We start from the raw sequence: 27962 nt of genomic DNA, 5'->3' as shown, positions 1-27962 counted from the left end.
TGTATCCATCCATACATATATTTTTGTACCCACCCATCCATGAAGTTACCCATTTATAATTCTAATATTTATAGGATAAAAGAAAAGCTTTGTTAATTTGTTTATTATTTATTCATTATACTTTTATTATGCCTATGTGAAACGATTCTGTCCATCTCTGGCAGGGGACAGGAAGAAATTTTTTGTAAAATCAGACTACATTTCTTTAGTCCAATCTTCACAATACACCTTCTTGAAATTGCTTCAGTTGTTATTTTGGAATCTATAGATAATGGATTTAGCAATTTCAGTACATTCTAGACAAAATTGGCAGAATTTTAGAGCTGGCGGCGTCCCCTTCCATATAAAGGTGAGAAAATGGAGAAGTAATATAATATACCTAAGCTGACAGACCTGAGGAATATTAAAACTAGGGTCGAGATGCCTGGAGTCTGGAGTCCCAATCCACTGGTTTCTAGGGCTAGTGTATATGAATAATACAGGATTTGCTTTTATAATCCTGCATTATTAACTGGGTAACAGTTGAAACAAGATAAAGATTAAGTAGAAAAATAAGTCCTTATCATTATGTGAAAAGCTAAATTTTGCCTTGATATAAAATCACAAGCTTGGATGCTTACTCCTCCTAATACTATAAAAATGGAGATGAAGTAAAGAGCCCCTATGTAAAGCATTTCAAGGACTAGGCTTAGTAAGTCTGAGTTTGGACAAGCATCACAAGTTCTCAGGTATCATGATGAAAATAAAAAGTACAGTTTAGATAAAAATATATGGAAAATATAAATTAAAAAATAATCAGTTCCTCAATTATAATTTTTAAGCCTGGGTGTTTACCAATTTCTTTATTTTTCCTACTAAGAATAAAGAAAACTTCTCTAGGATATCGGAATGGAAAATGATATTAAATATACTGCTTTCTGAAATGTGACCTAATTCTATTTCAGAAGTCAATTTGAATACAAAAAAAGGAAAATCAAGGATTCTCAAATATTAACTAGATATTTAAGTGATATTTTGCAAAAGGACTTGATTAATAAAATAGAATTAATGTGAGATTTTTTCTTGATTAAAAAGATATAGACTGAATAGGGGAGTACAGTTATCTGGTTTAAAGCCAAGCCACATGGTATTACTGATTAAGCTGAGAGAAAGATGTCTTGTTCAAGGAGATTAGCGTTGATCGTAAAACCAAATTGAGAAGTTAAAGTACAATACAATGAAAATACTTGAGAAATTAAAAAAAAAAAAAACCAAAAAACTAATACCTGAGCCCCATCCTCAGAGAGTCTGATTTAATAGGTTTGAGAAAAGTCTCAAACATAAGCAATTTCTAAACAGCATAGGTGTTTCTAGTGTCAAGATTAAGAACCACTGGTATAGAATGTGAAGTGTAGAAAAAATTGAAAAGCATATGGGAGGTCACCTACCATGATATGATTTCTGGGAGAATGCTGAAACACTGTTTTATACATTGATGACAGTATATAAATGTTGTTGGCTTTGGTTCTCAGTGGAAAGAAAAATTAGAGAATTAAAGATGGAAGGGGACTTAGTAGGATCACTAATTATGAGAGTCAAGGGTTCTTCAAGGGAAGAGGGGAAAGAAGAAAAGTAAAACCTAATTTTAAGAAAAATTAATGAATATACACATTTTGCTTAAAAAACGCACCTCTAATTTTAATTGCTAATAGCAAGAACTCACCTGTCATAGAGTAGAGGTTATCACTCATCTATTTTTAATATTTCATTTAATTTATGTGACTAAATGTCAATGAAATATTAAAGTTGACATAAATGACTTGAACAACATGCAGAAAATGATTCTGGGGAAATTATAGTCCATTAATACTGTTGAGTTATTGTTAATCTATACTCAACCATGCCCCAGAGTATTTTTCTGAAATGAAGTTAATTTCAGCTTTTTAGGAGGGAGTCCATACCAAACAAGACAGGATTTTGAACAATGCTGATATGACTATTGTAAGTTATATGGGTGTTTGAGAATGATCTAGATGCATCTAATCTTAGATGCATCTAATCTATGTGGTTTTAACATTCAAAATAATAGCTTATCAATCCTATTTATATTTAGAACACTTTGAAATATATTTGCAAGTCTTAGTTCTTATAGAGTTTATATTTTTGAGGATAAACATTTTCTGGAGAGTGGCCAGAATGTTTTAAATAAAAATAGTAAGGTTTAAGAACTAGAATAAGTTGTTTAATAAAAAATTCTTGCCAAGAAAACCCAATTTACTTTATAAATATATATTCTTGGGATTAGAGGGATTGGTAATGCTGCTTATCTGGTAGAATTTGACTAGGTCAGTTTAAGTTTGTTATAAGTGTTAGTAAATGGAGAGGTTACCCTATACATCAAGCATACTCATTTCTGCAAGATGTTTGAAAAAGTCTCATAAAATTTCAATGTGAATTAGTTGAGATCTGCAATTGGGTAAATAACCATGTAGAAGTGAGGCAAGCTTTTTTATGGAAGTGTTATATTTTTGGACTTATCCTAGCTAATATTTTTAACAGTGAGTGGGATAAAAGCGTAGTTGTTAAATGAACCACAACCTTCAACAAATTAAGAAAATATCTATTGACCATCTACTGTATTCCATGGGATGTGTGGACACATCAGGGAGGAATTATCAATATAATAGAATTAGGATTCAAGATTATATCTTTACACTTTGAAACTAGAAAAATCCTAGTTTTAGCTTACAACATCAGATTTTTGAAGGTAGGATGCTAGATGTCTGGCTTGATTATTTGTTCATGGGAATAAGATTTAGAGTTTTGCTCAGTCAGGACCCCAAGGTAAGGGCAATGCATGTTGGAGTGGCTTAATCAGCTCACGTAAAAGTAGACTGCTTTAAAGAAGTCACAGTGCCTGTAACTGTTGTTAGAACACTCCTGAAATACTGGCTCAATTCTGAGCACTTTGCTTAAAGAGGTCCTTGAGGACCCTAAGGTATTCATTTTACATATTAGTGAGCAGAGAGATACTGTCTTATATTGATAGTGTGGTAATTAATGTGTAAGTGTATTAGTTTAAAGCATAATACAATAGGACTAAAAAAATACAGTGTTTAGATTGGGGCAATGGGAAGAGAAAGGGAGAAAATGAGTGTAAGTAACTGCATTACTTTCAGAGGAGAATGTCATTCAATGTATGATTAATATATGCTGTGTTCACACACACACACACACACACACACACACACACACAGCTATTATTTGGTGTTACGGGGAAAACCATAACTCAAAAAAAATTAAAGAAGGGCTTCCCTGGTGGCGCAGTGGTTGAAAGTCCGCCTGCCGATGCAGGGGACGCGGGTTCGTGCCCCGGTCCGGGAGGATCCCACGTGCCACGGAGCGGCTGGGCCCATGAGCCATGGCCGCTGGGCCTGCGCGTCTGGAGCCTGTGCTCCGCAACGGGAGAAGCCACAACAGTGAGAGGCCCGTGTACCGCAAAAAAAAAAAAAAAAAAAAAAAAAAATTAAAGAAGGCTGTCTCTGAGGAGTGGGACTTGAGGCCGAGAGGGATGGGGTGAAGAAAAATCCCTTCGGTGCTATTGCATTTTACACCATGGACATATCTTATTATATTTTTAAAAAAGTAAACAAGGCCTTGATAACCATCCTCCCCTGGAGAGAAAATGGAAAAAAAAGGACAAAGTGAGAAAATCAAGAGGCTGCCATGGTGGAGGGGGATCTGAAAATGATGTTATGATGTTGAAAGAACTGGGCCCATTTACCCTGAACAAAGAGGTATACGAAGAGGCTTATGTAGGAAAAGAGAGTAGGATAGAATCAAAAGGTAGAAGAGGACATCTTTGGCTAATCATAATGACTACTCTAGGAATTCCTATCCCATGGGATATCAGGATCTGTATGGGAGATGTGTGTGTCTATGTATCCAAAGAAATTATGTGGAAAATTGTGTGCATGTATGGGTATATGCATTTAGGAGGAGGGGATGGACCATCGTTTTCAAATGATTTTTTTTTCCCCCAAGGGAGTATATGATTTAAAATAGGTTAAAAACTACTGGGTAGCTTGCCCTGTGGAGTAATAAACACTTGTGTAGACAGAGGTCATCTTTTATAGATAATTTAAAATAATTCTCATACTGGATAAGATGCACTAGTTTATTTGAAAGAAACTTTTTTGCTCTTAGGTTCTAATGTTTATACAATAAAAAGAATAAAATACACTTAATAATGAAAAAAAAAACATTTACTGAACACTGACCACATACTGGTCATCATGCTAAATGCTTGACATGGGCTCTCATTCTCTCTTCATAGCATCAGATTAGGTAGGTACCACATCAAAAACTCAGAGAGACAAAGAAACTTACTAGAGGTCACCCTGCAGTAAGGGATAGAGCCAAAATCAGAACCCCAAAAGTTTGGCCCTAGAGCTGGCCTGCTGGCCCTTATTGGAGAGGATTTTCGCTGTCTTCACTCTGACTCTCCCTCACTGCCCTGTGTTAATTCTGCACCATGACTGACAGTTGGCAACATTTGCATCTGCAGAGCTGCTCTTCCCATTTCCTTCAGTGTTTACCTTGTTCCATCTGCATGTCATTTTTTTGTGTCTTAATTGTCTGTGTTTTATCTGAACTTGATTTCATTTAATAACAAGTCTTTTATTTCATCAAAAAATATATACATATATTATCTGTCTACCTATCTATCTATCGAAAGAGGTTGTATTTGTTTTCTATTGCTAGTGTGACAGTGCTTTGAAACAACACACCTTTAATGTTTTGTAGGTTAGAATTCCAGCCTGGGTCTCACTGGGCTAAAATCAAGGTACTCCAAGGGCTGTCTTCTTTTCTGGAGGTTCTGGGGGAGAATCGTTTCCTTGCCTTCTCCAGCTCTCCTGGTTCATGGTCCCCTTTCTCCTTCCTTGAAGCCAGGAACATTAGGTAGAGTCCATCTCACATCCCATCACTCTGATCTCCCTTGTGATTACATTGGACTTGCCCAAATCAACCAGGAAAATCTCTCCATCTCAAAGGCCTTAATTTATGACATCTGCAAAATCTCTTTTGGCATGTAAGATAGCATATTCACATTTTCCAGGGATTGGGACGTGGGCATCTTTGAAGATGATTACTCTGCCTATCATAAGCACCTACTAAATGCAGGCACTTTTCTGGGGACTGAGGCAAAACACAGTCCCTTCCCTAGAAGAGATTACGGTTGAGGAGATACTGAAACAGAGAAGGGAAATAGAAAAAATATGTTCTATGAGAGAAGTGTGAACAATTACAGCACTATGCAGAGCCTGCCTGGGATCGAGGGTGAGCTAGAGAAAATCTGGCTAAAAAATTAGAATTATTCTTGACATACTCCTGTGACTTTGTTACGTTTCATGCAGGTTTTCGGCGCCAGCTGTCCATCCAGAGGATAGCTTGTTCTTTCTCCAAAAGTCAGGACTTCAGATGTCTCTTCCACTTTGATGAAGCCCACGGACAGCTTTTCATCTCATTTAATAACCAGCTAGCATTGCTGGCAGTGAAAAGTGATTCCGGCAAGAGGGTGAAAAGCCACAAGAAAGCAGTCACTTGTGTGTTTTACAATTCAGTCTTGAAGCAAGTAATGATGTTTTTCTGTCACTCTCCTGACATGTCCCCACAGCCAGAGGCTTATTTCCTTAATTCAATCTAAGGACAAATATAGAAAAGGAAATGTGGAAAAGAAATGATTTAATAACTGTGTGTATTTCTGCAATAATGTGTATTCAGGTGGATTTGAAGAGTGATTTCATTTTCAACCAGTGACCACAACAGCACTGATAGAGTTACTAGGAGGAAACATTCCAGCTAAAACAAACACAACACGGAATGTAATTGAACTTACCTTTGTTACCCGCTAGTTTGGGTTTTGATGCCAAATGCAAGTGAACCTGGCTGTAAAGTTCCCTTTTATGAACACCATCCTCCTGCATCCCCATGGAAAGATCTGAAATATGCATGAAATGTAATTAGCAAAGATCCATTTTGCCGGCGTAGTTTAGGCAAGTGGCTCACAGTGGCAGCCCGGAATGTATTCATAATAAAATGATTCAGTTAAATGTGGTGCCACTTGGTATGCCGCGCGAGTGTTGTTTGTCTCCCGACCACGGTAATGATGCTTTGCAGCTTTTGCTTGTGGGAGCGCTCCCTGCATGTCAATGAGGAAGCGGGCTCCTCTGGAGTGGAGACGCCGCAAGGACCACAGGCCTTCTTAGAGGAAAGGGAGGGCCAGCCTGTGGATATCACAGAGCGAGCGGGCACCCATGGAGCTTCGTCTGCGACCATGATCACCTCAGGCCTGATAGTCACAGCACAGCCGGAGCCAAGCAGACAGCCGGTATCCAGCTTGTGGCCAATTAAACAGTAACTCTAGCCCATTCTTTCTTTCCTTGCTGCAGAAGCTTCTGCATTTCCACAGAAATGAGTAGTTCAGATTGGGTGCAAGGGGAGGAGAGCCCTTTGTCAGTAATGAGTAGTGTGTCATGTCACTACTTCAAACAGTCTGTTTTCCGGTTATTCTAGGAGCTAAAAATCCTTTACAAAACGATCCATTTTGAATTCCATCTTCAGGGAGAACATTCCCTCGTAAATGTTTTACTGAACTTTGTGAACGCAACCAGTTAATGCGACTCCCTGGTGGCCACTGAGAGATGTATTTGTTTCCAGGAGAACATTCTGCTAATTGAGATCTGCAAAGTTAAAGTGCTAGGTTTGTGTGTTGATGTTACGATCTGCTATAGCCTGACCATAAAATGAGCAATCTTCCATGAGGAATTCAGGAAATGGGACACAAAGAAGGTCTGGAATCTTCCATTTGGAACATGAAGATAAAGCCAAGATAACACAAAGATATGCAAGTTATAGGCAACAATAGACTATGCACATATGGAATATCATATAGAAAGAATCTGTACAAATGTGAGGTGGATATTCATGCCTCTACTTATTTCTGCTGTTAAAAGTATAAATAATTAAATGCATTAATATGTATATAGAGCACATAGAGCTGTGTGTCATACATAAGTGTTTCCTGACTATTAGCAGCTAAGTTATAGAGAAACACTTTAATGTTGTATAACATTTATAATTGTAAAAATATGTTGCAGTCAAGTGCAAAGAAAATAATATCACCCACAGTCCCATCAGCCAGTGATAATTTATCATTTCAGAATAATTAGACAAAGCAAATAAAACAGTTTTGAATAAGTTTCAGGTGCCAGGAATGAGGGATCAAAGATTCACGTGCCACACAGTTTCGTTGCCCCCGTAGGTCAGGGAGACTCAGGTTCTGGGTGTCTTCCAAGAGCTCATTGCTGGGTAGGTGCTCATTACAGGATGGTGGGGTGAAAGAAGAGGAAGTAGACACATGACCAACTCACAAGGAAACAATGGAGTACAGTGAAATGAATAGGGGTAAAAGAAAAGTGCCATCCTTGGAAAGTGATCAAATCTGGCTGGGGCTGGGGTGGGTGACATTCAGCAGAGCCCTGAAATCTAGAGTGGGAACCCCTAAGAGGAGAGAAGGAAGTAGCTCCAGACAGAAGGTACAACATGGCCACCTGCAAAGAAGCTTGAGCACAGACTCTACATTTTTTTTCAGGGAGAGGGTTTATTCTGGTATGGCTAGTTTTGGGAGACTTGGCAAAAACTGTGGGACTTGAGGCAGTGAAGGGAGCTTAGAGCCAGATTGTGAAGGTCATTCACTCAATGTACCAAGGTCTAGTCTTGGAAAAATATAGACTTGAGGTTAGAACAGCAGTTCTCACAGCGTGATCTCAGGTCCCTGGGGAAGTCAGATCCTTTCAAAAGATCTTCAAGATCACAGCTCTTTTCATTATAATATTAACTTGCTGTTTACTTTTTCCTCTCTTGTTTCATGAGTGTACAAGGGAGCTTTCTAGAGGCTCTATGATGAGTGAGGACATCGTTGCTCTGATGGCTAAAGGAATATGTGCTTTTGTATTCCTGTGTTTTAACAATTTCTCAGTTTAAATTTCTACTTTGGTAAATATATATGTTTCTCTGTCTGTCTCTGTCTTTATCTCTACCTCTGTCTCTGTCTCTATTGCCCACATAAATAGAAGCTATTTGGATTCTTCAGTAATTTTTAGTAGTATAAAGGGATTCTGAGATCAAAAGTTTTGAGAACTGCTGAGTTAGAGAAATGTGAGTTCAAATGTTGGGCAGACTATTTATCGTGTCTAAGCTTCAGTTTATTGACTTTCAAAAGTGTGTGTGTGGCAGGGCGGGGGTGGTGTGAGCATAGACGTAATAATGGTAACAACAAGTATCTCTGTAGCATTGCCTTACTGTGTCCTGCCTCTTGGAAGTCGTCCTCCTTCCTCCCAGGCGGCCAGCCCTGACAAGTCTCCCCCGCTCCCCCATACCTCTCAGGTTGAAGGGTGATGCTTTAGGATACCTCTTTTTCTTATTAACATCTTGATATTTCTTACTCTTTATTTTACCCATGTGTCATATGAAAGCAGATGTTGGGAAGAGTTAGAAAGGCGGAGGGGCCCCTGAATTGGGCTTTGTCTCTGGTCCCTTGAGGTGAGGAAGAGTTTTTTTCTGCCCCCTTCTCTTCTCTGCCATCGAAGTTCCTGCTGGTAAACATTCAGTTCCAGGGCTCATCTCTGGTCCTCTCGACATCCGAGGTCTCCAGGGACATCTCCTACCATACCTCTCTCCCCTCTCTGCGCGTTGGTTGCATTTCTAGTTGTTTTCCAATTAAACACTTGGCTAAATTCTCACTTTCTCCCCTCACATGTTTGATGGAAGGGAAAGATCCTTGTCTTCCCCTTCTGTGTTTTCCTACAACTCCCAACACTCTTCTGAGCACCAATGGATGTTCGATTCCTTTTACTGCTATTTCTAATTCTAAGTTCAAAACGAACCCATGCTTTTTCAGTCCACTGGTGCTTGCTCTTTGGTTATTTGGTTTGGTGTCTTTTTGAAAGACTTTCCTTTTATCTGAATCTAATGAAAGCCTTCCCTTCCATTGTCATTTCAACATGTTGCTGACACTTTACTATTATTTCATTCTATTTGGTCATCAGTGGGAACCTACCATTATTTCTATATGAAAGTGACATGGCATATTTCTGTGACTTTTCTTTATCTTCCTGCCTTTTGGTACCCTCGCATCCTAATCTAAGAAAGTGATGTTAAGCCACACAGAGCCTTTGAAAAGGAACCTTATGCTTTATTTCACCCAGCAAAGCTTGCCCTCACAGCTAGTGGCGGAACAAGTTGGGACAGGTTGAGGGAGTCATTGGAATGCACAAGTTTGAAAGAATCAAAGTCACTCAGTATCCTGGAGGTAGTTCTAATGAACTGTCTTTGCATAGAATCCTTAAATAAAGCTTTTCTTAAAAACCCATGAATGCTGGGGAACTTTAAAAATGTATTTGTAGGTAACATATAAACTGGAATAGATAAAATTTCTGACTTACCACCATGGCTCTCATCCTAATGATGTGGGTTTATGTGTTTTTGTAAAATAGGTAATGTTTCAGTGTGTTTTGCATCTAGACATATTTATCGTCAGGCTAAATATATCAGTATCATCAAATCTTGACAGATAATGATATTTACTATTTTTCTCATTGAAATAATTTATTTTTTGTAAAACATTACTTGCTTATTATAAGAAATTAAAACAACGCAGTAGGTTCAGGTAAAGAATTAAATATTGCTGAAACATCGTCAAAATATCTAAATATCTCTCTGTGCATAGACTATTTCACCTGAATATGGTTCTGTAACTTACTTTCTTATTCTGAAACATAGTGGAATTATTTCCTTGTACCTAAATGTAGATCAACTTCATCAGTTTTAAAAGGCAGCAGTGTCTCATTGCATGTATGTATCATAATTTACTGATCCATTTGCCTTGACGAGCATTTTGCTATTATGCATTTTTTTATGCATAAATATATTCACACTCATGACTTTATCTCTGTAAGGTAAAATCTTGAGAATGAATTTCTAGGTTACAATATATGCGTATGAGACAATTTGATACAAAAATGGCTTCCTGAATCTTCCCATTTTACCTTCCCATTTTACCTGTAAAAACATTAATCACATACGTACGTAAAGAGACCTGTCAGACAGTGGCTGCCTGGTGGCCTCCGGGCAGGACTCCTGAGATCCCTGACAGGGCTCCTGTAATTCGGCATGGGATGTTGGCTTTGAAAATTTGAAGATTAGACCTCTACTTTACCCAGAGTGGTGTTTTTTCTTGAGGACCAGCTCTCACACTCTCACAGGTAACATGATGCCAATCATTCATTAAACATGGGACTGGGGTATAATTTTTTAGTGGCAGTGCATCTCCTGTCCTCGTTTCTGCATACGATTTTGGGGGAATTGAGATATTTGAGAATCTAACCAATTCAATCGGTAGTTCCTGTGGGAAATGTAATATCTGAGCAGAGGGAAGGGGACAAGCTTGAGGGAAATTTATCCCCACCTTACAAAGCACCTCTTCAGTGCTTGTATTTAAGGCAAAATCAATGAGCTTCTAATTGAACAGAACTGGATGAACACGAGTGAAAACTTTCTCTTTGCCTGCTTACTGCTGGGCTCCAAGTGACCAGCCTTCAGTTAACGTGGCTTTTCTTCACTGGTCAGCTTAAGGCTGTCCTTGGTTACATGTCAATACTGAGGCTATGAGCTCTGGTCACTTGATGGAGTTGTGGGAAACACCCTAGCCTTAAGGTTAAACCAACACACACACACACACACACACACACACACACACACACACACACACTTATTTAAATGTGATTACTTAGAAGGAATAATACATTTCAGTGTTATAAAACTCAAATGGACAAAGGGTATACAGTGAAAATTTCCTCTTATCCCTGTTTTTACCTACCAGTTTCCTTCCCTGGAGGCAACCAGCTCATGAGATCCATGAGCAACCCTTTAAGGGCTGTTGTATTCATATACAAGTAAATATGTATACTTACTTTTAAATAGATGTATATAATAATTCTTAATATTTAAGAATATTTATTATTTTAATTGCTCTTTGCACAGAAACACTGCTCTGTACATTGATTTTCCACCCAACGATACAGCCGAAAGATCATTTTATTTATCTCCTTATTCAGAGTATCCTCTTTTGTTTTGTCAGCTGCATGGTATTCTATTAAATGGGTGTGCCAAACTTTATTAATCAGTTCTTATGGGCATTTAGACGGATTCCAGTATTTTTGTATTACAAATAATGTAGTAATTTTTTACCTTGAATGCACAAATTTTGGCACTAGTGAGGAAATATCTGTGAGATAAATTTCTAGAACTGGAATTAGTGGGTCAGAGAGTATTTATGACAGTAACCTTGACAGATGTTGTCTAATTTTCTGCATAAAAGGTGCATTAAATCCATCAGCAGGATAAAAGATCACCCTTTCCTTAGCCTCTCTCATTAACACAGTCTCAGCTATTTTTGTTTGTTTGTTTGTTGTTTTTTTTTTTTTTTTTTGGCGGTACGCAGGCCTCTCACTGTTGTGGCCTCTCCCGTTGTGGAGCACAGGCTCCGGACGCGCAGGCTCCTCGGCCATGGCTCACGGACCCAGCCGCTCCGCGGCATGTGGGATCTTCCCGGACAGGGGCACGAATCTGTGTCCCCTGCATCGGCAGGCAGACTCTCAACCACTGAGCCACCAGGGAGGCCCCTCAGCTATTTTTTTAAGACTATTTAAAAAAAATTTTTTTTAAAGAGCATTTTTAGGTTCATAGCAAAATTAAGAACAAAGTACAGAAACATTCCATATACTCCTGTCCCTCACATGCATAACCTCTTCCTTTATCCACATTCCCCAGTAGAATGGTATATTTGTTACACTTGATAAAACTATATTGACACATCCTTACCATCAAGTGTAATCACAGTTTATATAAGGGGTCCACTCTTGGTGTTATATACTTTAAGAGTTTAGACAAATGTATAATGACATGTCCATCATTATAGCATCATAAAAGTCCTCTGTGCTCCACCTGTTTATCCCACCTTCCCTAACCCCTGGCACCCACTGATATTTTTACTGTCTACATAGTTTAGTTTTTTCAGAGTGTCATGTAATTGGAATACAGTATGTAGACTTTTCAGATTGGCTTCTATTACTCAGTAGTATGCATTTACATTTCCTCTACGTATCTTAATGTCTTGATAGCTTATTTTTTTAGAACACTGAATAATATTCCATTGTATGGATGTACCGCAGATTATTTATCCATTCACCTGCTGAAGGACATCATAGTTGCTTCCAAGTACTGGCAATTATGAATAAAGCAACTATAAACATCTGTGTGCAGGCTTTCGTGCGGACATGAGTTTTCAGGCCCTTTGGGTAAACATCAAACAGCATGGTGGCTGGATTATATGGTAAGAGTATATTTAGTTTTGTAAAAAGATTGTCAATTGCCTTCTAAAGTGGCTGTACCATCTTACTTTCCCACCATCAAAGAATGAGAGTTCCTATTGCTCCACGTCCTTGTCAGTATTTGGTGTTGTCAGTGTTCTAGATTTAGACCCCTCTAATAGATGTGTAGTATCACATTTTTGTTTTACTTTGTATTTCCTTGATGACATATGATGGGAAGTATCTTTTCAAATGCTTACTTGCCATTTGTTTACCTTCCTTAGCGAGGTGTCTGTTAATGTCTCTGGCCCATTTTTTTAATTGGGTTTTTTGTTTTCTTATTGTTGAATTTTAAGTGTTCTTTATGTATTTTGGGTAACAGTGATTCATCAAATATGTCTTTTGAAAATATTTTTTCCCGATCTTGGCTTGTCTTTTTATTCTCCTGACAGTGTCTTTTGCAGGGCAGAAAATTTTAAATTTAATGAAGTCTAGCTTTCAATTATTTTTTCATGTACTATACCTTTGGTGTTTTATCTAAAAATTCATCATCAAACCCAAGGTTATTTAAATTTTCTCCTATGTTATCTTCTTTGAGTTTTATAGTTTTGTGTTTTATATTTAGGTCTGTGATCCATTTCAAGTTAGTTTTTGTGAAAGGTGTAAAGTCTGTGTCCAAATTCATATTTTTATATGTGGATGTCCAGTTGTTCAAGGACCATTTGTTGAAAAGTTTATCTTTTCTCCATTGTATTGCCTTTGCTTTTTTGTCAAAGATCAATTGACTATATTTATGTAGTCTAATTTTGTGCTCTCTATTTTGTTCTACTGATCTGGTTGTCTATTCTTTTACCAATATCATACTGTCTTGATTATTGCAGCTTTATAGTAAGTTGTGAAGTCAGGTAGTGTCAATCCTCTGATTTGTTCTTTTTCTGCAATATTGTGTTGCTACATCTGAGTATGTGGTCTTTCTCTGTAAACTTTAGACCAGTTTGTTGATATCCATCCACAAAGTAACTTATTGGGGTTTTGATTTGAATTGCATGAAACATATAGATTAACTTGGAAAGGACTGAGATCTGGACAATATTAAGTCTTCCTAACCATGGACATGGAATATCTCTCATTTATTTAGTCTTTTATTTCATTCATCAGAGTTTTTTACTTTACCTCATATAGATCTTCTACATATTTTATTAGATTTATATTATTTCAGCTTTGTGATGCTAGTGTAAATTGTATTGTGGTATTATTTCCAAATTCCTCTTGTTCATTGCTGCTGTATAGGAAAATGATTGACTTTTGTATATTAACTTTGTATCCTGCAATCCTGCAATAATCGCTTCTTAGCTCCAGGAGATTTTTTTGGTCAATTCTTTAAGATTTTCTATATAGAGGATCATGTTATCTGCTAGCAAAGGCAGTTTTATTTCTTTGTTCCCAACCTTTATGCCTTTTCCCCTTTACTTGCCTTATTGCATTAGGCAGAGCTTCCATATAATGTTGAAAAGGAGTGATGAGAGGGAACATCCTTGCCTTGTACCTGACCTTAGTAAGAAAGAGTCAAGATTCTCACTATTAAGTAGGATAGTAGCTCCATGTTTTTTGTAGATATTTTTTGTCAAGTGAAGGAAGTTCCCCTCTATTCTTATTTTACTGAGAGTTTTTAATCATAAGTGGGTGTTGGATTTTGTCATGGGTTTTTTTTTTTACATCTGTTGATATAATCATGTGATTTTTCTTTTTAAGCCTATTGATATGATGGTTTACATCAGCATTACCCAACCTTTTTGGCGCCAGGGACTGGTTTCGTGGAAGACAGTGTTTTCACGGATGGGGTGGGGGTGGGGGTGGGGGATGGTTCAGGTGGTTATGTGAGTGCTGGGGAGTGATGAGGAGTAGCGGATGAAACTTGGCTTGCTTGCCCGCTGCTCACCTTCTGCTGTGCAGCCTGGTTCCTTACAGACCCAGGGGTTGGGGCCCCCTGGTTTACATTAATTAATTTTCAGAAGTTGAACCAACCAAATTCTTCTGATGCATTGTTGGAGTTGATTAAAAAAATTTTTTTTTTAAGATTGGTTCAAGATGGCAGAGTAGGAGGATGTGCGCTCAGTCCGTCTTGCTAGGGCACCAGAGTCACAACTAACTGCTGAACAATCATCAACAGGAAGACACTGGAACTCACCGCAAAAGATATCCCACATCCAAAGACAAAAGAGAAGCCACAATAAGACAGTAGAAGGGGTGCAATCACAGTAAAATCAAATCCCATAGCTGCTGGGTGGGTGACTCACAGACTGGAGAACACTTATACCACAGAAGTCCACCCACTAGAGTGAAGGTTCTGAGTCTCATGTCAGGCTTCCCAACCTGGGAGTCCAGCAAAGGGAGGAGGAATTCCTAGAGAATCAGACTTTGAAGCTAGTGGAATTTGATCGCAGGACTTCAACAGGACTGGGGAAAACAGAGACCCCACTCTTGGAGGGCACACACAAAGTAGTGTGCACATCAGGACCCAGGGGAAGGAGCAGTGACCCCATAGGAGACTGAACCAGACCTACCTGCTAGCGTTGGAGGGTCTCCTGCAGAGGCGGGGGGTGTCTGTGGCTCACCATGAGTACAAGGACACTGGTAGAAGAAATTCTGGAAAGTACTCCTTAGTGTGAGCTCTCCCAGAGTTGGCCATTAGCCCCACCAAAGAGCCGGCTAGGCTCCAGTGTTGGGTTGCCTCAGACCAAACAACCAACAGGGACAGAACCCAGCCCTACCCATCAGCAGACAAGCAGATTAAAGTTTTACTGAGCTCTGCCCACCAGAGCAACACCCAGCTCTACCCACCACCAGTCCCTCCCATCAGGAAACTTGCACAAGCCTCCTAGATAGCCTTATCCAGCAGAGGGCAGACAGCAGAAGCAAGAAGAACTACAGTCCTGCAGCGTGTGGAATGAACACCACATTCACAGAAACATAGACAAAATGAGAAGGCAGAGGGCTATGTACCAGATGAACGAACAAGATAAACCCCCTGAAAAACAACTAAATGAAGTGGAGATAGGCAACCTTCCAGAAAAAGAATTCAGAATAATGATAGTGAAGATGATCCCAGACCTCGGAAAAAGAATGGAGGCAAAGATCGAGAAAATGCAAGAAATGTTTAACAAAGACCTAGAAGAATTAAAGAATAAACACCGAGAAGAATTAAAGAACAAACAAACAGAGATGAACAATACAATAACTGAAATGAGAAATACACTAGAAGGAATCAATAGCAGAATAACTGAGGCAGAAGAATGGATAAGTAACCTGGAAGACAGAATGGTGGAATTCACTGCCATGGATCAGAATAAAGAAAAAAGAATCAAAAGAAATAAAGACAGCCTGAGGGACCTCTGGGACAACATTAAATGCAACAACATTTGCATTATAGGGGTCCCAGAAGGAGAAGAGAGAGAGAAAGGACCTGAGAAAATATTTGAAGAGTTTATAGTTGAAAACTTCCCTAACATAGGAAATGAAATAGCCACCCAACTCCAGGAAGCACAGAGAGTCCCAGGCAGGATAAACCCAAGGAGAAACACATTGAGACACATAGTAGTCAAACTGACAAAAATTAAAGGCAAAGAAAAATTATTAAAAGCAACAAGGGAAAAACAACAAATAACTTAAAAGGGAACTCCCATAAGGTTAACAGCTGATATCTCAGCAGAAACTCTACAAGCCAGAAGGGAGTGGCACTATATATTTAAAATGATGAAAGGGAAGAAACTACAACCAAGGATACTCTACCTGGCAAGGATCTCATTCACATTCAATGGAGAAATCAAAAGCTTTATAGACAAGCAAAACTAAGAGAATTCAGCACCGTCAAACCAGCTCTGCAACAAATGCCAAAGGAATTTCTCTAAGTGGGAAACACAAGAGAAGAAAAGGACCTACAAAAACAAACCCAAAACAAGAAAATGGTAATAGGAACATACATATCGATAATTACCTTAAATGTGAATGGATTAAATGCTCCAACCATAAGACACAGGCTCGCTGAATGGATACAAAAAGAAGACCTATATATATACTGTCTACAAGAGACCCACAAGTGGGTTTTTTTTAGACTACATATATATAGTTGGTCTTATCTTTGATCTGCTCTGACAATTTGACTTGATTTGTACATTTTGACCTTTGACATTTTAAGTGATTATTGATACAGTTGGATTAATATTGATAGAGTTGGATTAATATCTACCATATTTGTTACTGTTTTCTGTTGGTTGCCCTTATTCTTTGCTCCTATTTTTGTCTTTTACATTTTATTTTGCTTCTTGTGGTTTTAATTGAGTATTTTAAATGATTCTGTTTCCTTTCCTTTCTTAGCATTATCAGTCATATATATGTTTTTTTAAAACTTTCTTTAGATTGCCCTGGAGTTTTCAATATACATTTATAACTAATCCAAGTCTACTTTCAAATAACACTATATTGTTTCACAGGTAGTGTTAGTACCTTATACTAATAAAATAATCTAATTCCTCCCTCATGTCCCATGTATCATTGCTGTCATTCATTTCCCTTAAGTACATAATTTAATTATATACATAATTACACGTTATGTATATACATAATACATATTAAATATATAATTTAATACATTGTTGCCATTATTGGTTTGAGCAAACTGTTACCTATTAGGTCAATTAAGGTTAAAACATAAGTTTTTTTAATCTTCACGTATTCCTATTCAATATTCTTCCTTTCTTTTTGTAGATCCAATTTTCTGACCTATATAATTTTCTTTTCTCTGAAGAACGTCTTTTAGTCTATTTTGAAGTCAGGTCTACTGGCAACAAATTCCCTCGACTTTTCTTTGTCTGAGAATGTCTTTATTTCTCCTTTAGTTTTAGTTGTTTTTGCAGGATACAGAATTCTGGGTTGGTGACTTTTTGCTGTCAGCATTTTAATTTCACTCCACTCCCTTCTTGCTTGCATGTTTTCTGAGAAGTCAAGTGTAATTCTTATCTTTGTTCCTTTGTAGGTAAGGTAGGTATCTTTTTCCACTGGCTTCTTTCAAGATCTTTTCCTTATCCTTGATTTTCTGTAGTTTGAATATGATATACCTAGGTGTAGTTTTTTTACATTTATCCTTCCTGGTGTTATGTGAGCTTCCTGAATCTGTGGTTTGATGTCCAACACTAATTAGGGGAAGTTCTCAGTCATTATTGTTTCAAGTATTTCTTCTATTCCTTTCTTTCTTCTCCTTCTGGTATTCTCATTGTGTGAATGTTACACCTTGTTTAGTTGTCCCACAGTTCTTGGATACTGTATTTTTTTTTTCAGTCTCTGCTCCCATTGCTTTTCAGTTTCTGAGGTTTCTGATTTATCCTCAAGCTCAGAGATGCTTTCCCCAGCCATATCCAGTCTACTAGTAAGCCCATCAAAGGCATGCTTCATTTCTGTTACAATATTTTTGATCTAGCTCTAGCATTTCTTCTTGATTATTAAGGATTTCCATTTCTCTGCTTATGTTACCCAACCCATCTGTTCTTACAAGCTGTCTATTTTACCCATTAGACCCCTTAGCTTATTAATATTAGTTGTCTTGAATTCCAGATCTGATCATTCTAACATCTCTGCCATGTCTGAGTCTGATGCTTGCTCTATTTCTTCAGACTATGTTATTTTGCCTTTTAGTATGTTTTGTAAATTTTCTTGATAGTCGGACATGTTGTGCTGGGCCAAAGGGACTGACGTAAACAGGCCTTTCGAGATGTGGTGGCCAGGTGGCGGGGGTGGGAGTATTCTGTAGTTCTGTGATTAGGTCGCAGTCTTTTGGTGAGCCTGTGCCTCTGGACTGTGCACTTCACCTATGCTTCTCAGTTGTCTTCCACCCTTCGGTGAAACAAGAAGGCTATCAGTTAGGCTCTGATGAAACCCCAGCAAGTTAGGCTCTGTTAAACATCTTCTCCTGAGGGCAGACCTTGTTAAGAAGAGAGCTGTCTGACGTATTTTGAAGCTGTTCCCTTCCCTCTGACCCTGCCAGAGCATGAGGGGATTTTTCTCTAATATTTATAGGGAGAACCTGGTCCATAACCTCAAAATAAAACTCATAAACTTGTGGAGGCTCCACTATCACCAGCTCCCAGAATTTTTAACTCTCACACTTATCCACTTTGAGCCTCCAGTGATTCGTAAGTTACAGTTCAGGTTTTCCTCTCTTGGCTCTGTTTCCTGGGGAGCTTTCAGTTCATGAGTTTCTGCTCTGGTAGGTTGTGATTTTCTCGATCTGCCTGTTGATCTCCCCAATTTGGAGGGCAGTGATCTGCCCTGTGACCTCACTTCTCTTACTGATCTAAGAGGAGTTGTTGATCTTTCAGCTTTTCCAGGTTTTTACTCACTGTTAGGATGGAGTGACAACTTCCAAGCTTGCAGCACCAGGACCTGCAAGTCCAATGCAGTCTCAACTATTTTTTGAAGCAGTTTTTCTTAGCAATTTTTTAGAAGGAGGGACATAGTGAAGTTTTAGAGTCAGAGTTCTTAATGCTTTCCACTGAGCAAGTAATTGAATTTCTTTAAGCAATGTTTTCTTATGTGTAAAATAAGAATTATAATACCTCCTGTGTAGATTTTCTGTGAAAGACAAAGAATATTGTGTATAAAGATACATAGAACCAAGTGGGAGTAAAAGCTAAATAAAATTACCCCAAAAAAGGGAAGTGATACTTTTTGACTTCATACTCTAATCCCTGTGGGTGCCTACTGATTGGGGGACTGTTCTGAGCACCTGTATAATGATCACAGGCGGTCACAGCCCGTGGTCCTTCCCGTTATTCATACTGCCTAAGCCTTGCTGGCCTCCTTTCTAGTCCTTGAACATACCAAGGACACTCTGTCTCAGGGCTTTTGTGTTGCTGTTTCCTTTTCCTGGGACTCTCTTCACCCAGGTATCTGCATGGCTCCCTCCCTGACCTCTGTGTCTTTCTTCAAATAATTCCTCAGGGAAACCTTCCCAGAGCCCCCAGCTTTTCACCCACTCTCAGTGATCTCTACCTCCTTCTTGGTTATATTTTTCTCTATAACGCTTATCACCGCTAAACATCGTGTGTGTGTGTGTGTGTGTGTGTGTGTGTGTGCATGCTTTTCTTCTCATTTAGTTGCATCTCTCCCCTCTTCCCTCACTAAATATAAGGGCAGGAATATTTTACTGTTGGATCCCCAATGCCTAGATCCTGTGCCTTGCATACGGTAGGGGTTTGACAAACTAAAGGAATGAGTCCGAAAGATCCAATTACAAATTAATCTACAAAGAAGTGATATTCTGACAAATAAGATTTATAAATAGAGAATGGCTGCCTTAAAATATTTGAATTCTTTGTACCAGTACTCTGAGATATTATCATTCTCCTCACTTCACTACTTACTGGTAAGTAACTTCTAGAGATTTGATGCGAAATAGAAATAAAGGAGACAACCTGCTTTATATTATGGGACCACAAACAGCACTGACTTAAAAAAATAAAATTATAAACAGCAATTAAGTCAAACGTCCTGATCCCTTGGTAGCCAGCAATATTTGCTGCTGCAATTTTTGGTTTTTCTTGCTTAGACCTAGAATTTAAGATGCATATAAAAGAGAACAGAAGTGCTTATTTTTGTTGGAATAGCAAAAAGACAATTAGGGGACATGGATAGAGCCTCACATATCTTAGAATTGTCTGATTGGCTGTGACAGCTTCAGATGAGAGAGACAAAAAAGACCCATATGTTCCTAAACAGTTATTAACTCAGGTACATAAGGTGGAGCGTGCCTCCATCAGAACGATTTGCTCACAGGGTCCATTTGCACTGAAGTGTAGTTATTAGGAAAGTGCCGTTTCTGCTCTGCAGACACCAAGGCCCTGTCCTCAAAGGTTAAGGTCTCATCTGATAAGAAGCAGCGAAGGGGAAACTGAAAACTTAAAGGGACTTGGTATCATCAAAATGTGGCATATAAATGTGATGCCAATACTTATTCCTGGAGTTTATTGCAGATGAAAACAGCTTGCTAAAAACACAGTCCTCACGGTCCTGTAGTCAAACCACTTCATCTGCTAAGTGATGGTAAACGCCCTCCTCTCTCACTTGACTTTGAACATCTTTTCACCTGCCTTGTTATTCTTGTATTCTGATATTGTCATAGTTTGAGCAGATTCTGGTTAATACCAGGTGTGTGTTTGTGACATAGTCGGTCCTTGCATTTCAACACGTTGTTTTCCTGAAGACTGCGCCTTAAGGTAGATTGCCATAAAATGAAATCTGACTGGCTGTACACTGTTGTCATTATTGATTCCGATTTCGTGAGAAATTGTGAAATGAGTAAAGTGCTGAACAGTACGTTGGGGTTTAGCCAGGTAAGGCAGAGGAGGGAGAGTGCAAAATAGCAAAAAGCAGAGGTTACTAATTCTTGATCGAATGTCTACATTAGATAAAAGTGGTGAGTGGATGATGAAATGCTTTGTAATGTGCGTGATGCCAGTCTTAAACAAGTAAGCAAGTCTTTCTTTGAACATTGTTTACTTTATTTTGCCTTTTTTGTTTCTATCAGGGAATACTCATCTTTTAGTACTGAAATGCCTAGCATATAATAGATGCTCAATAAACACTTTTTGAATTGAAACCATAAAATCCCCTAACCTTTTCTTCAAAGATGACTATCAAAATTTTTACTCATGCTTGGAATATTATGTTTTCATGGCTTTATCTTTAATGAATACAATCCAAATTCTTAAATAGTTATGTGAGAAAATTCCAAGTGTGATATAATTTTAAATTTCAACGTACATCTTAAAAGCTGGTTTCTGAAATGTAGCTGTCTACATTCACTCTCATGGTTGGAAGAAAACAAGACATTAAATGTTTTTCTTAAATTGTTTCGGATATGAAAAGGGATATGAGTCCAAATAAAAGGTCAGATGATTAAGCTTAAATAGGATAGTAACGCTAGCTAACTTTTATGACATTTATTGTATGCCATGAACTGTGCTAAATGCTTTACAAATATTAGCTTACTTCAACCTCTTAAAAATGGTTTAAGGTAGTGACAATGATTCTCTCTGGTTTATAGGTGAGGAAACTGAAGCTTAGAGAGATTAAGTAATGAATCCAAGGTCAGACACTGACATTTAAACTCAGGCATGCTGGCTTGAGCCAGTGCTTAACCACCATGCATATTGCACAAACCAAAACAAATAGAAACACAGTTACATGGAATGATAATTAAAGTGTTAGGTCACATTATTATGAAGATCCGGGTCTTTTGTTCTAGAAATTGCACTGTAGCTTAATAACGGTAATTAAACTTTGAAGCTACTTTTGATTTCACAGAGAGAAAATGTGTGGCATAGACATAGTTTTACATCATTTAAGAAATTGTCTGATTAAGAGTTGTAATATCAGGGGAAAAAAGGTCTGTGAGAGCTCCCACACTCACGATCAGTTCCTTGCTGAGGCATAAAGATTGCTAAACGGTGACCCTTTCATTCAATCCCTCCTCTTCTTTTTTACCTCTGGGACTACTGTCTCAGGTGAGCATCTCCACTTGGACTGATACAGCAGCCTCTAGATGGTCTTCTCACAACCTGTTTGTTTTCCACACTGCTGCCAGAGGTACCTTCACAAACCAACCAACAAAAATGCAATATCTCTCTCCTCCTTATTAAGAACAAAGAGATTGTTCCTAATTTTATTTTGAGTCATACATGCTGCTGATAACCAATGAAAGCCATAAACCCTTTCCCAGTTTAAAAAAAAAACAACAGTACACACTACCCATTATTCTCTGGCATTGCTCATTAGGGATTTCAAATATCTGTCGTCAGTTTGCTTCTTCACCTGATATTCCACCATTTATCTCATTGTCTGTACTCTGGCTCCATTACACTTCTTACTGTTTCTCATGCTTGGAATAGCCTCCAAGTTCTGTCTTCTCATCACTCTTAATTATCTGGGGTAGGATGCTGAAATAGAGGAAGGCCTTATGATGTGTCTGTCAGAGAAGGCCCAGGATTCAAACCTCGTTATATAAGCTTGGGAATGGTACTTAACTGATTAGAATCTCAAGTTCATCACTGGTAGAGAGAGGGTGATAACATAATTTTACAGAGTTTCTTTAAAGATCAAATGCGGTAGTGGGTGTAAAGGGCTTGGCACTCAATAAATACATGTTCCTATCTTCAACCCCTGATTGATCCTCCTCACATTTTATCCCCATTCCCCACTCCAATGAATGGATTTGTGGTTTTACTCTCTGTGCCCCCAGATCACCCAGGAGTGATACCTCTAAACTTGTAGGATTGTTGGGCATTGATTTACTTCTTGTCTGTTTCTCCCTCTAGCCCAGTAGTACCTGACCCGGTTGCATACTTTAATAACCTGCAGAGCTCTTTAAAAATTCCACTGCCTGATCCAATCAAGTCTGAGTCTCTGGTCTGGTACACAACTGTGATTTTTAAAGTGATTCTAGTGTACAAGCCTAGACTATAGACCCCTTGAGAGCAGGGATGCATCAGTGAAGCCCCACTGCCCCCGTGGAGCTGGCACCCAGTGGACGTTCAGTGAATGCCTGTAGAGTGAATGAATGAGTGAATGAATGAGTGAATACATGTATGACAGCCAGTTATCCAGGCCTTCCGAACATATATTTGATAAACTTTAACCCATTTAATTATGAAAATGTGACATTTTAACATATTCTTAATACATTTATATTTATACATTGGTAATCAATACCTAAGTGGGTAAAGATGCACTTTAAATGTTCTTAAAATCTAGATATTGCTTCAGGCAACTTTCTATCTACACATTTTTATGTTTAGTGTTTTTTTTGTTTTTTCTTTCATGGCTTTGGGTCCGAAAGTCATATGGGCAAGGTAGTTTTAACCTATAAATCTCTTAAAGGATACCTAAATACCTAGAGCTGAAATTAGCAATCTACTTGACACTATTAAATTTCTTACTATGGAACTATTATATATAATCCTATCCCTTCTTACATTTGTTTGGTTGCCTTCCTCTTGGAGTGTATATGCAGATTTAGATTTAACCTTCCTGTGTTCTTTGTTTTTAGTGACCCATCAAAAATTGTGTTAGTTGTAAAAATATACACAGTACCTTGAGGAAAAAAAGGGACTAATGGCATTAGAAGCAGTAACTCTAGCAACTTGCTGAAATGAACTTTTCCCCATAATGGCTGGTAGTGCTTTATTTTCTGAATGCTAAATGGAAGCTAATATATAATAAAAGGTTTCTTTTCATATAGTAAATAGTGTCGGAACATCATGACTGATAAAATCAATTTTCTCATCTAAATGTGAAAGATTTATAAGTTTATTTCAGTAGGATTCGATTTCAGGATGGCCTCTAGACACTAAGCTGGGTAAGGAAAGAAGATTCCTATCTTCTCTGATAAAGTTCTGGCCTAGAAATTGAAATGTTATCAGCTTAATAAAAAGAAAGCAAATACATTACGAAATTGTCACTGTTGGGGGAATCTCACTGGTGGAAATGCACAGGCTGGATCTTTTATTTAAATAAAAATGGTGGATTCTGGAACTATATTTAATTTCTCTACAGTGTTATTTTCTTGTAGGTAATCAGTTCTGATGCGGGGTCGACGATTTCCTTCTGGATGATAGACACTGGGCAGAAAATCAAACAGTTTACTGGTTGCCATGGCAATGCAGAAATCAGCACAATGGCCCTCGATGCAAATGAGACACGGCTTTTGACTGGCAGCACAGATGGGACTGTAAAGGTGCGAACACAGTGACGCTTTTCTATCCAGATATGAGGGGGCTAAAATATTGTGTGAGGAGACACAGCTTTGGCTATATTTGTGTTGGTATTTTTGGCCTTTCAAGAAGAGAGATGAGAAGATAAGAAGAGCTAAATAACCCAAACCATCTAATAACCAAGCTGTTAGGAAAATAAACCTCTGAGGAAAAATGAATAAATGGTTTTTCTGAATAAATTATTTAGAATCAAAACACAACTTGGCTTACTTATTTCAGAAAGCCATAGAGGACCACTCTGGGGAATAAGAAGCCTGAATCATTTTCATGTGCTTCAGCTAATGTCTCTAGTTTTCATTTTTCTTTCTTTCTTTTGTTTTTTGGTTTTTTTTGGTATATAAAATGAGAAATCAGGGCAAGTAAGTAAACTTTAAAAATTGCATAGATGCAAATTTTTTGGAAAATGAATATTTAGAAGTTACCCATTTCGTCATCTGCATTTTTATGTGAAGGTAATAAGACAGTAAAGAAGGAAAGCAGGAAGGACAATGATTATTTATTATCCATCCCAAACTAACACTATCTCATCCTCTCGGTTTTTAAATTTTGTAACTATTGTTAATTTCTTCTGGGAGGAAAGTGGTATTTTACTTTGCAAAGGTGATCAAAATTTCAGGCCAAACTAGATACTTACAATCTGAAATCATGCTTACCAGTGAATCTTCTCTGTTCTTCTCAGCTTCAAGAGAGATGACAGTGTTGGATGAGAGATGACTTGTGACACTCTGAGGCAACAGAAGGCAGTTTCTTGAATAAGCTTTGAATGGTTCTCAAATTTCTGTCCTAACTGGGGTCAGAAGGCTGTTAATTAGATGTACCTTCTGTGTTAGGTTGTAAGATGCATTCAGGTAGGCTGCATGGGAGGGTAGTGGAAAGCTACCTGGGTATGTAGGTAGAATATTATGGAAGCTGGGGGCAAGTATTCCGGGAGATTCCAGGCTGCAGTGGTCAGTGTGAAGCATGTTGCAGTGAGAATCTCTAGAAATCAGCAGAACGTGGCCTCTGGGAAGGGTAATGGCATGAGGTATGGACTGGGAGAATGTGTTTAAGTAAAGTAATCTAGTTCATGGGAGAACTGGTAAAATGTGGGAAGGCAATGGGATAATCCCAATCCTAATAAGTCAAGGTAGAATAAAACAAGAATAACTGGAACTGGAGTATTAGACGGTGGCTTAGGCAAAAGGAACAAGTGAGAATCCCACTTACCAGTCCTTGGATACAAGGCTGAAGTGAAAAATGAAGGGAATGGATTAGATTATTTTTATCCCTATCTTGGGAATAACTGGTCATAGAGTCTAGGGTAGGGCAGACTTGTAGATGGTTGCAAAAATGGTCCCAGCTAAGGGTCCCAGCTTGATAGGATCTGGAGACAGTCAGGTCTTTACAATACTTTTTTGTGGGTATTATTTTAGGTGGACTTGGTAAGAGCCACATTTAGAGGAGAACAAAGTGATGTGGGTGAAGAGCATGTATACCCCTCAATGTCTCAGCTCAAGCCTTGACATGTTAGAAGTTAATGTGAATTTAGTATTACAGTCACAGCTTTTGAAGGTACACTTATCTTTATCACAATAGCACAACAGAATTCTGAACTTTGACAATTTCAGCGTAGGTATGTAGGATGCGTAAATCAAGGTTGAGCTGCGCTGGCCATATTCTATGAAGAAACAAGAATGAATGATATTTTCCAATCTCATTTATAATTTAGAATCTAAAACCCAGTACCTATGCAATCAAAGATTTAAAAGTATTGCCCTATTTATCACGGTTTTGAAGTGTCTGTTTTGAAATTAATTGTTTTGAATAATGTATGCACACAATAAAATTTTAAACATAAAAGGGATATACAGTGAAGAGAAAGTCTCTTTCTTATCCCTGTTCCCAGCTCCTCCCTTGTGGCTACCAGTAGTACTAGTTTCTTGTACATCTTTCGAGACCATGAGCGCCACTTTTTTCTCAGTGGCAGAGTCCACTGTCCATGCTGCTCTGCATTTTCCTATACTGGACATTGATTCATATGAATGCAAACAACAGCAACAATGATGTTAGTTAAATTTTATCGCATGGTTACTATGAGCCAGGCACTGTGCTAAGCACTTTACACACACACACCTCTACATGGTTGGTACTATTATTATACCAGAGGAGGAAACTGAAGCCCAAGGAGATAAAGCAACTTGCTTTAAGTTTCCATAGCTGGTCGACTCTGGGCAAAGCTTGGACACTTGGAGGTGACTCATTCTTCTTAATAGTTACATTATATGCTACTGTAGATGTTCCATATTCTGATGTTCAGTCTCTTGTTAGTGAGCAATTAAGTTGATTTAAATCTTTAGCTTTTGTAAACAAAGCATCCAGAATATCCTTCAAAATATGTCATTTCATACATATGAGTGTCTCTGGGTGATGATTTTCTAGAAGTTGAATTTTTGAGGCAAAGTGTATATGTGTTTTAATCTTGATAGAAGGTGCCAACTTGCTCTTTGATGATGAACCAATAATGTTTCATAGCAGGGCTTAGTTTTAACTGCTGGTGACCTAATGACCTTCTCTCTTAAAGTACACCCATCAGGTCTACATCCTCACCCACTGCCTGAGGAGGTAAACTGGAATTGCTTGTGCTTCTGTGGGCTTGGGTCTGGCACGCACTGTCAACAGGAGGTTTTATTGGCGGAAGATAGGAAACCTAGGACATGATGACTGTATTTCAGGCTCTGTATTAGATGTTTAAAATTCCAAGCATGCCTGAAGAGTAAAGGTCCTGTGTCGTAAATGAGGAAACTAAAATTTAGAAAGACACTTTGAGAAAGAACCAGGATTTTGACAGACTCCAAAACGTGGCTTTTCATGATTTTGTATTGTCTCCCCCTAAAAAATATACACTTATTTATAGCCTTTGAATCAACAATATTAGAATAGACTGATAAGGTTACAAAATGAGTAATAAATATAATAGCTAAATTCAAATGGTGAGAGGATTTTCTTTAATTATTATGTATCTCAAGTGAATCAACCCTAGTCCAGGATGTAAACAAAACCGTGTAAAATAATCCTATTACACTCTGTTAATGTACTCATTGAAGAAGACATTTTCTTTTCTTGTCTCAAAGCTGATTTTACTATTTCTCTTGAAGGTCTGGGACCTCAATGGCTATCGTCACCACACACTAAATGTTGGGCAAGAGGGAGCTGTGGATATTTCACACATCCTGGTTCTTAAGAAGAAAATCCTGGTTACGGGCTGGGACAGGTATGATGTGCTTCATGCAAAACTGTAGGAAGGTAAAAGGAGAAAGTTTTATTTAAATCAAAATCTAAAGGAAAAAAGAACATAGAAATCCTGACTGATTCTGCTTCTTTAACTCACTGGTGACCTAGGTGAGTGAAACTCTATTTGGAATTGACTGAATGCTTGTGAGTAAAATACTTTATGATCACGTAGTTTGAGTGGCTTTGAGAAGTGTTACATTTGCTTTCTCCTGGCGTTGGGAATCTTCTTCTTTAACCATTCCAGATAGAAACATAATACCACTTCCTGGGGATTAAATCCAAAAGTTTCCCAAATTTTATAGTCAATAAATTCTTAATGTATAAATTGCATTCCTTCAACTGTAAAAGGAACTCATTCCTTCTTCTCTTGTTACTCAGTTTCAATGACAGCACAAGAGGGGAACAGCCTGCTGAAATCTATGTTAGCGCCTCCTTCATATCAGTGCAGAGAAGGGCCTTT

At 38.2% G+C, this 27962-nt stretch overlaps 1 protein-coding gene across 1 annotated transcript in view; it reads left to right on the top strand.

Annotated features, from left to right (window-relative positions):
* WDR49 (WD repeat domain 49) overlaps positions 1-27962 on the top strand; it is a 130837-nt gene that overhangs the window by 70720 nt on the left and 32155 nt on the right. The window contains 4 exon segments of the mRNA XM_032631051.1: positions 431-436; positions 5397-5614; positions 24031-24195; positions 27367-27482. Coding sequence (XP_032486942.1) covers positions 431-436; positions 5397-5614; positions 24031-24195; positions 27367-27482 — 505 coding nt within the window.

Source organism: Phocoena sinus, chromosome 4 (genome assembly GCF_008692025.1).
Source record: "Phocoena sinus isolate mPhoSin1 chromosome 4, mPhoSin1.pri, whole genome shotgun sequence".
Lineage (NCBI taxonomy): Eukaryota > Metazoa > Chordata > Mammalia > Artiodactyla > Phocoenidae > Phocoena > Phocoena sinus.
Note: the sequence above shows the minus strand (reverse complement) of the source record. Positions and strands in the feature narration are given on the sequence as shown.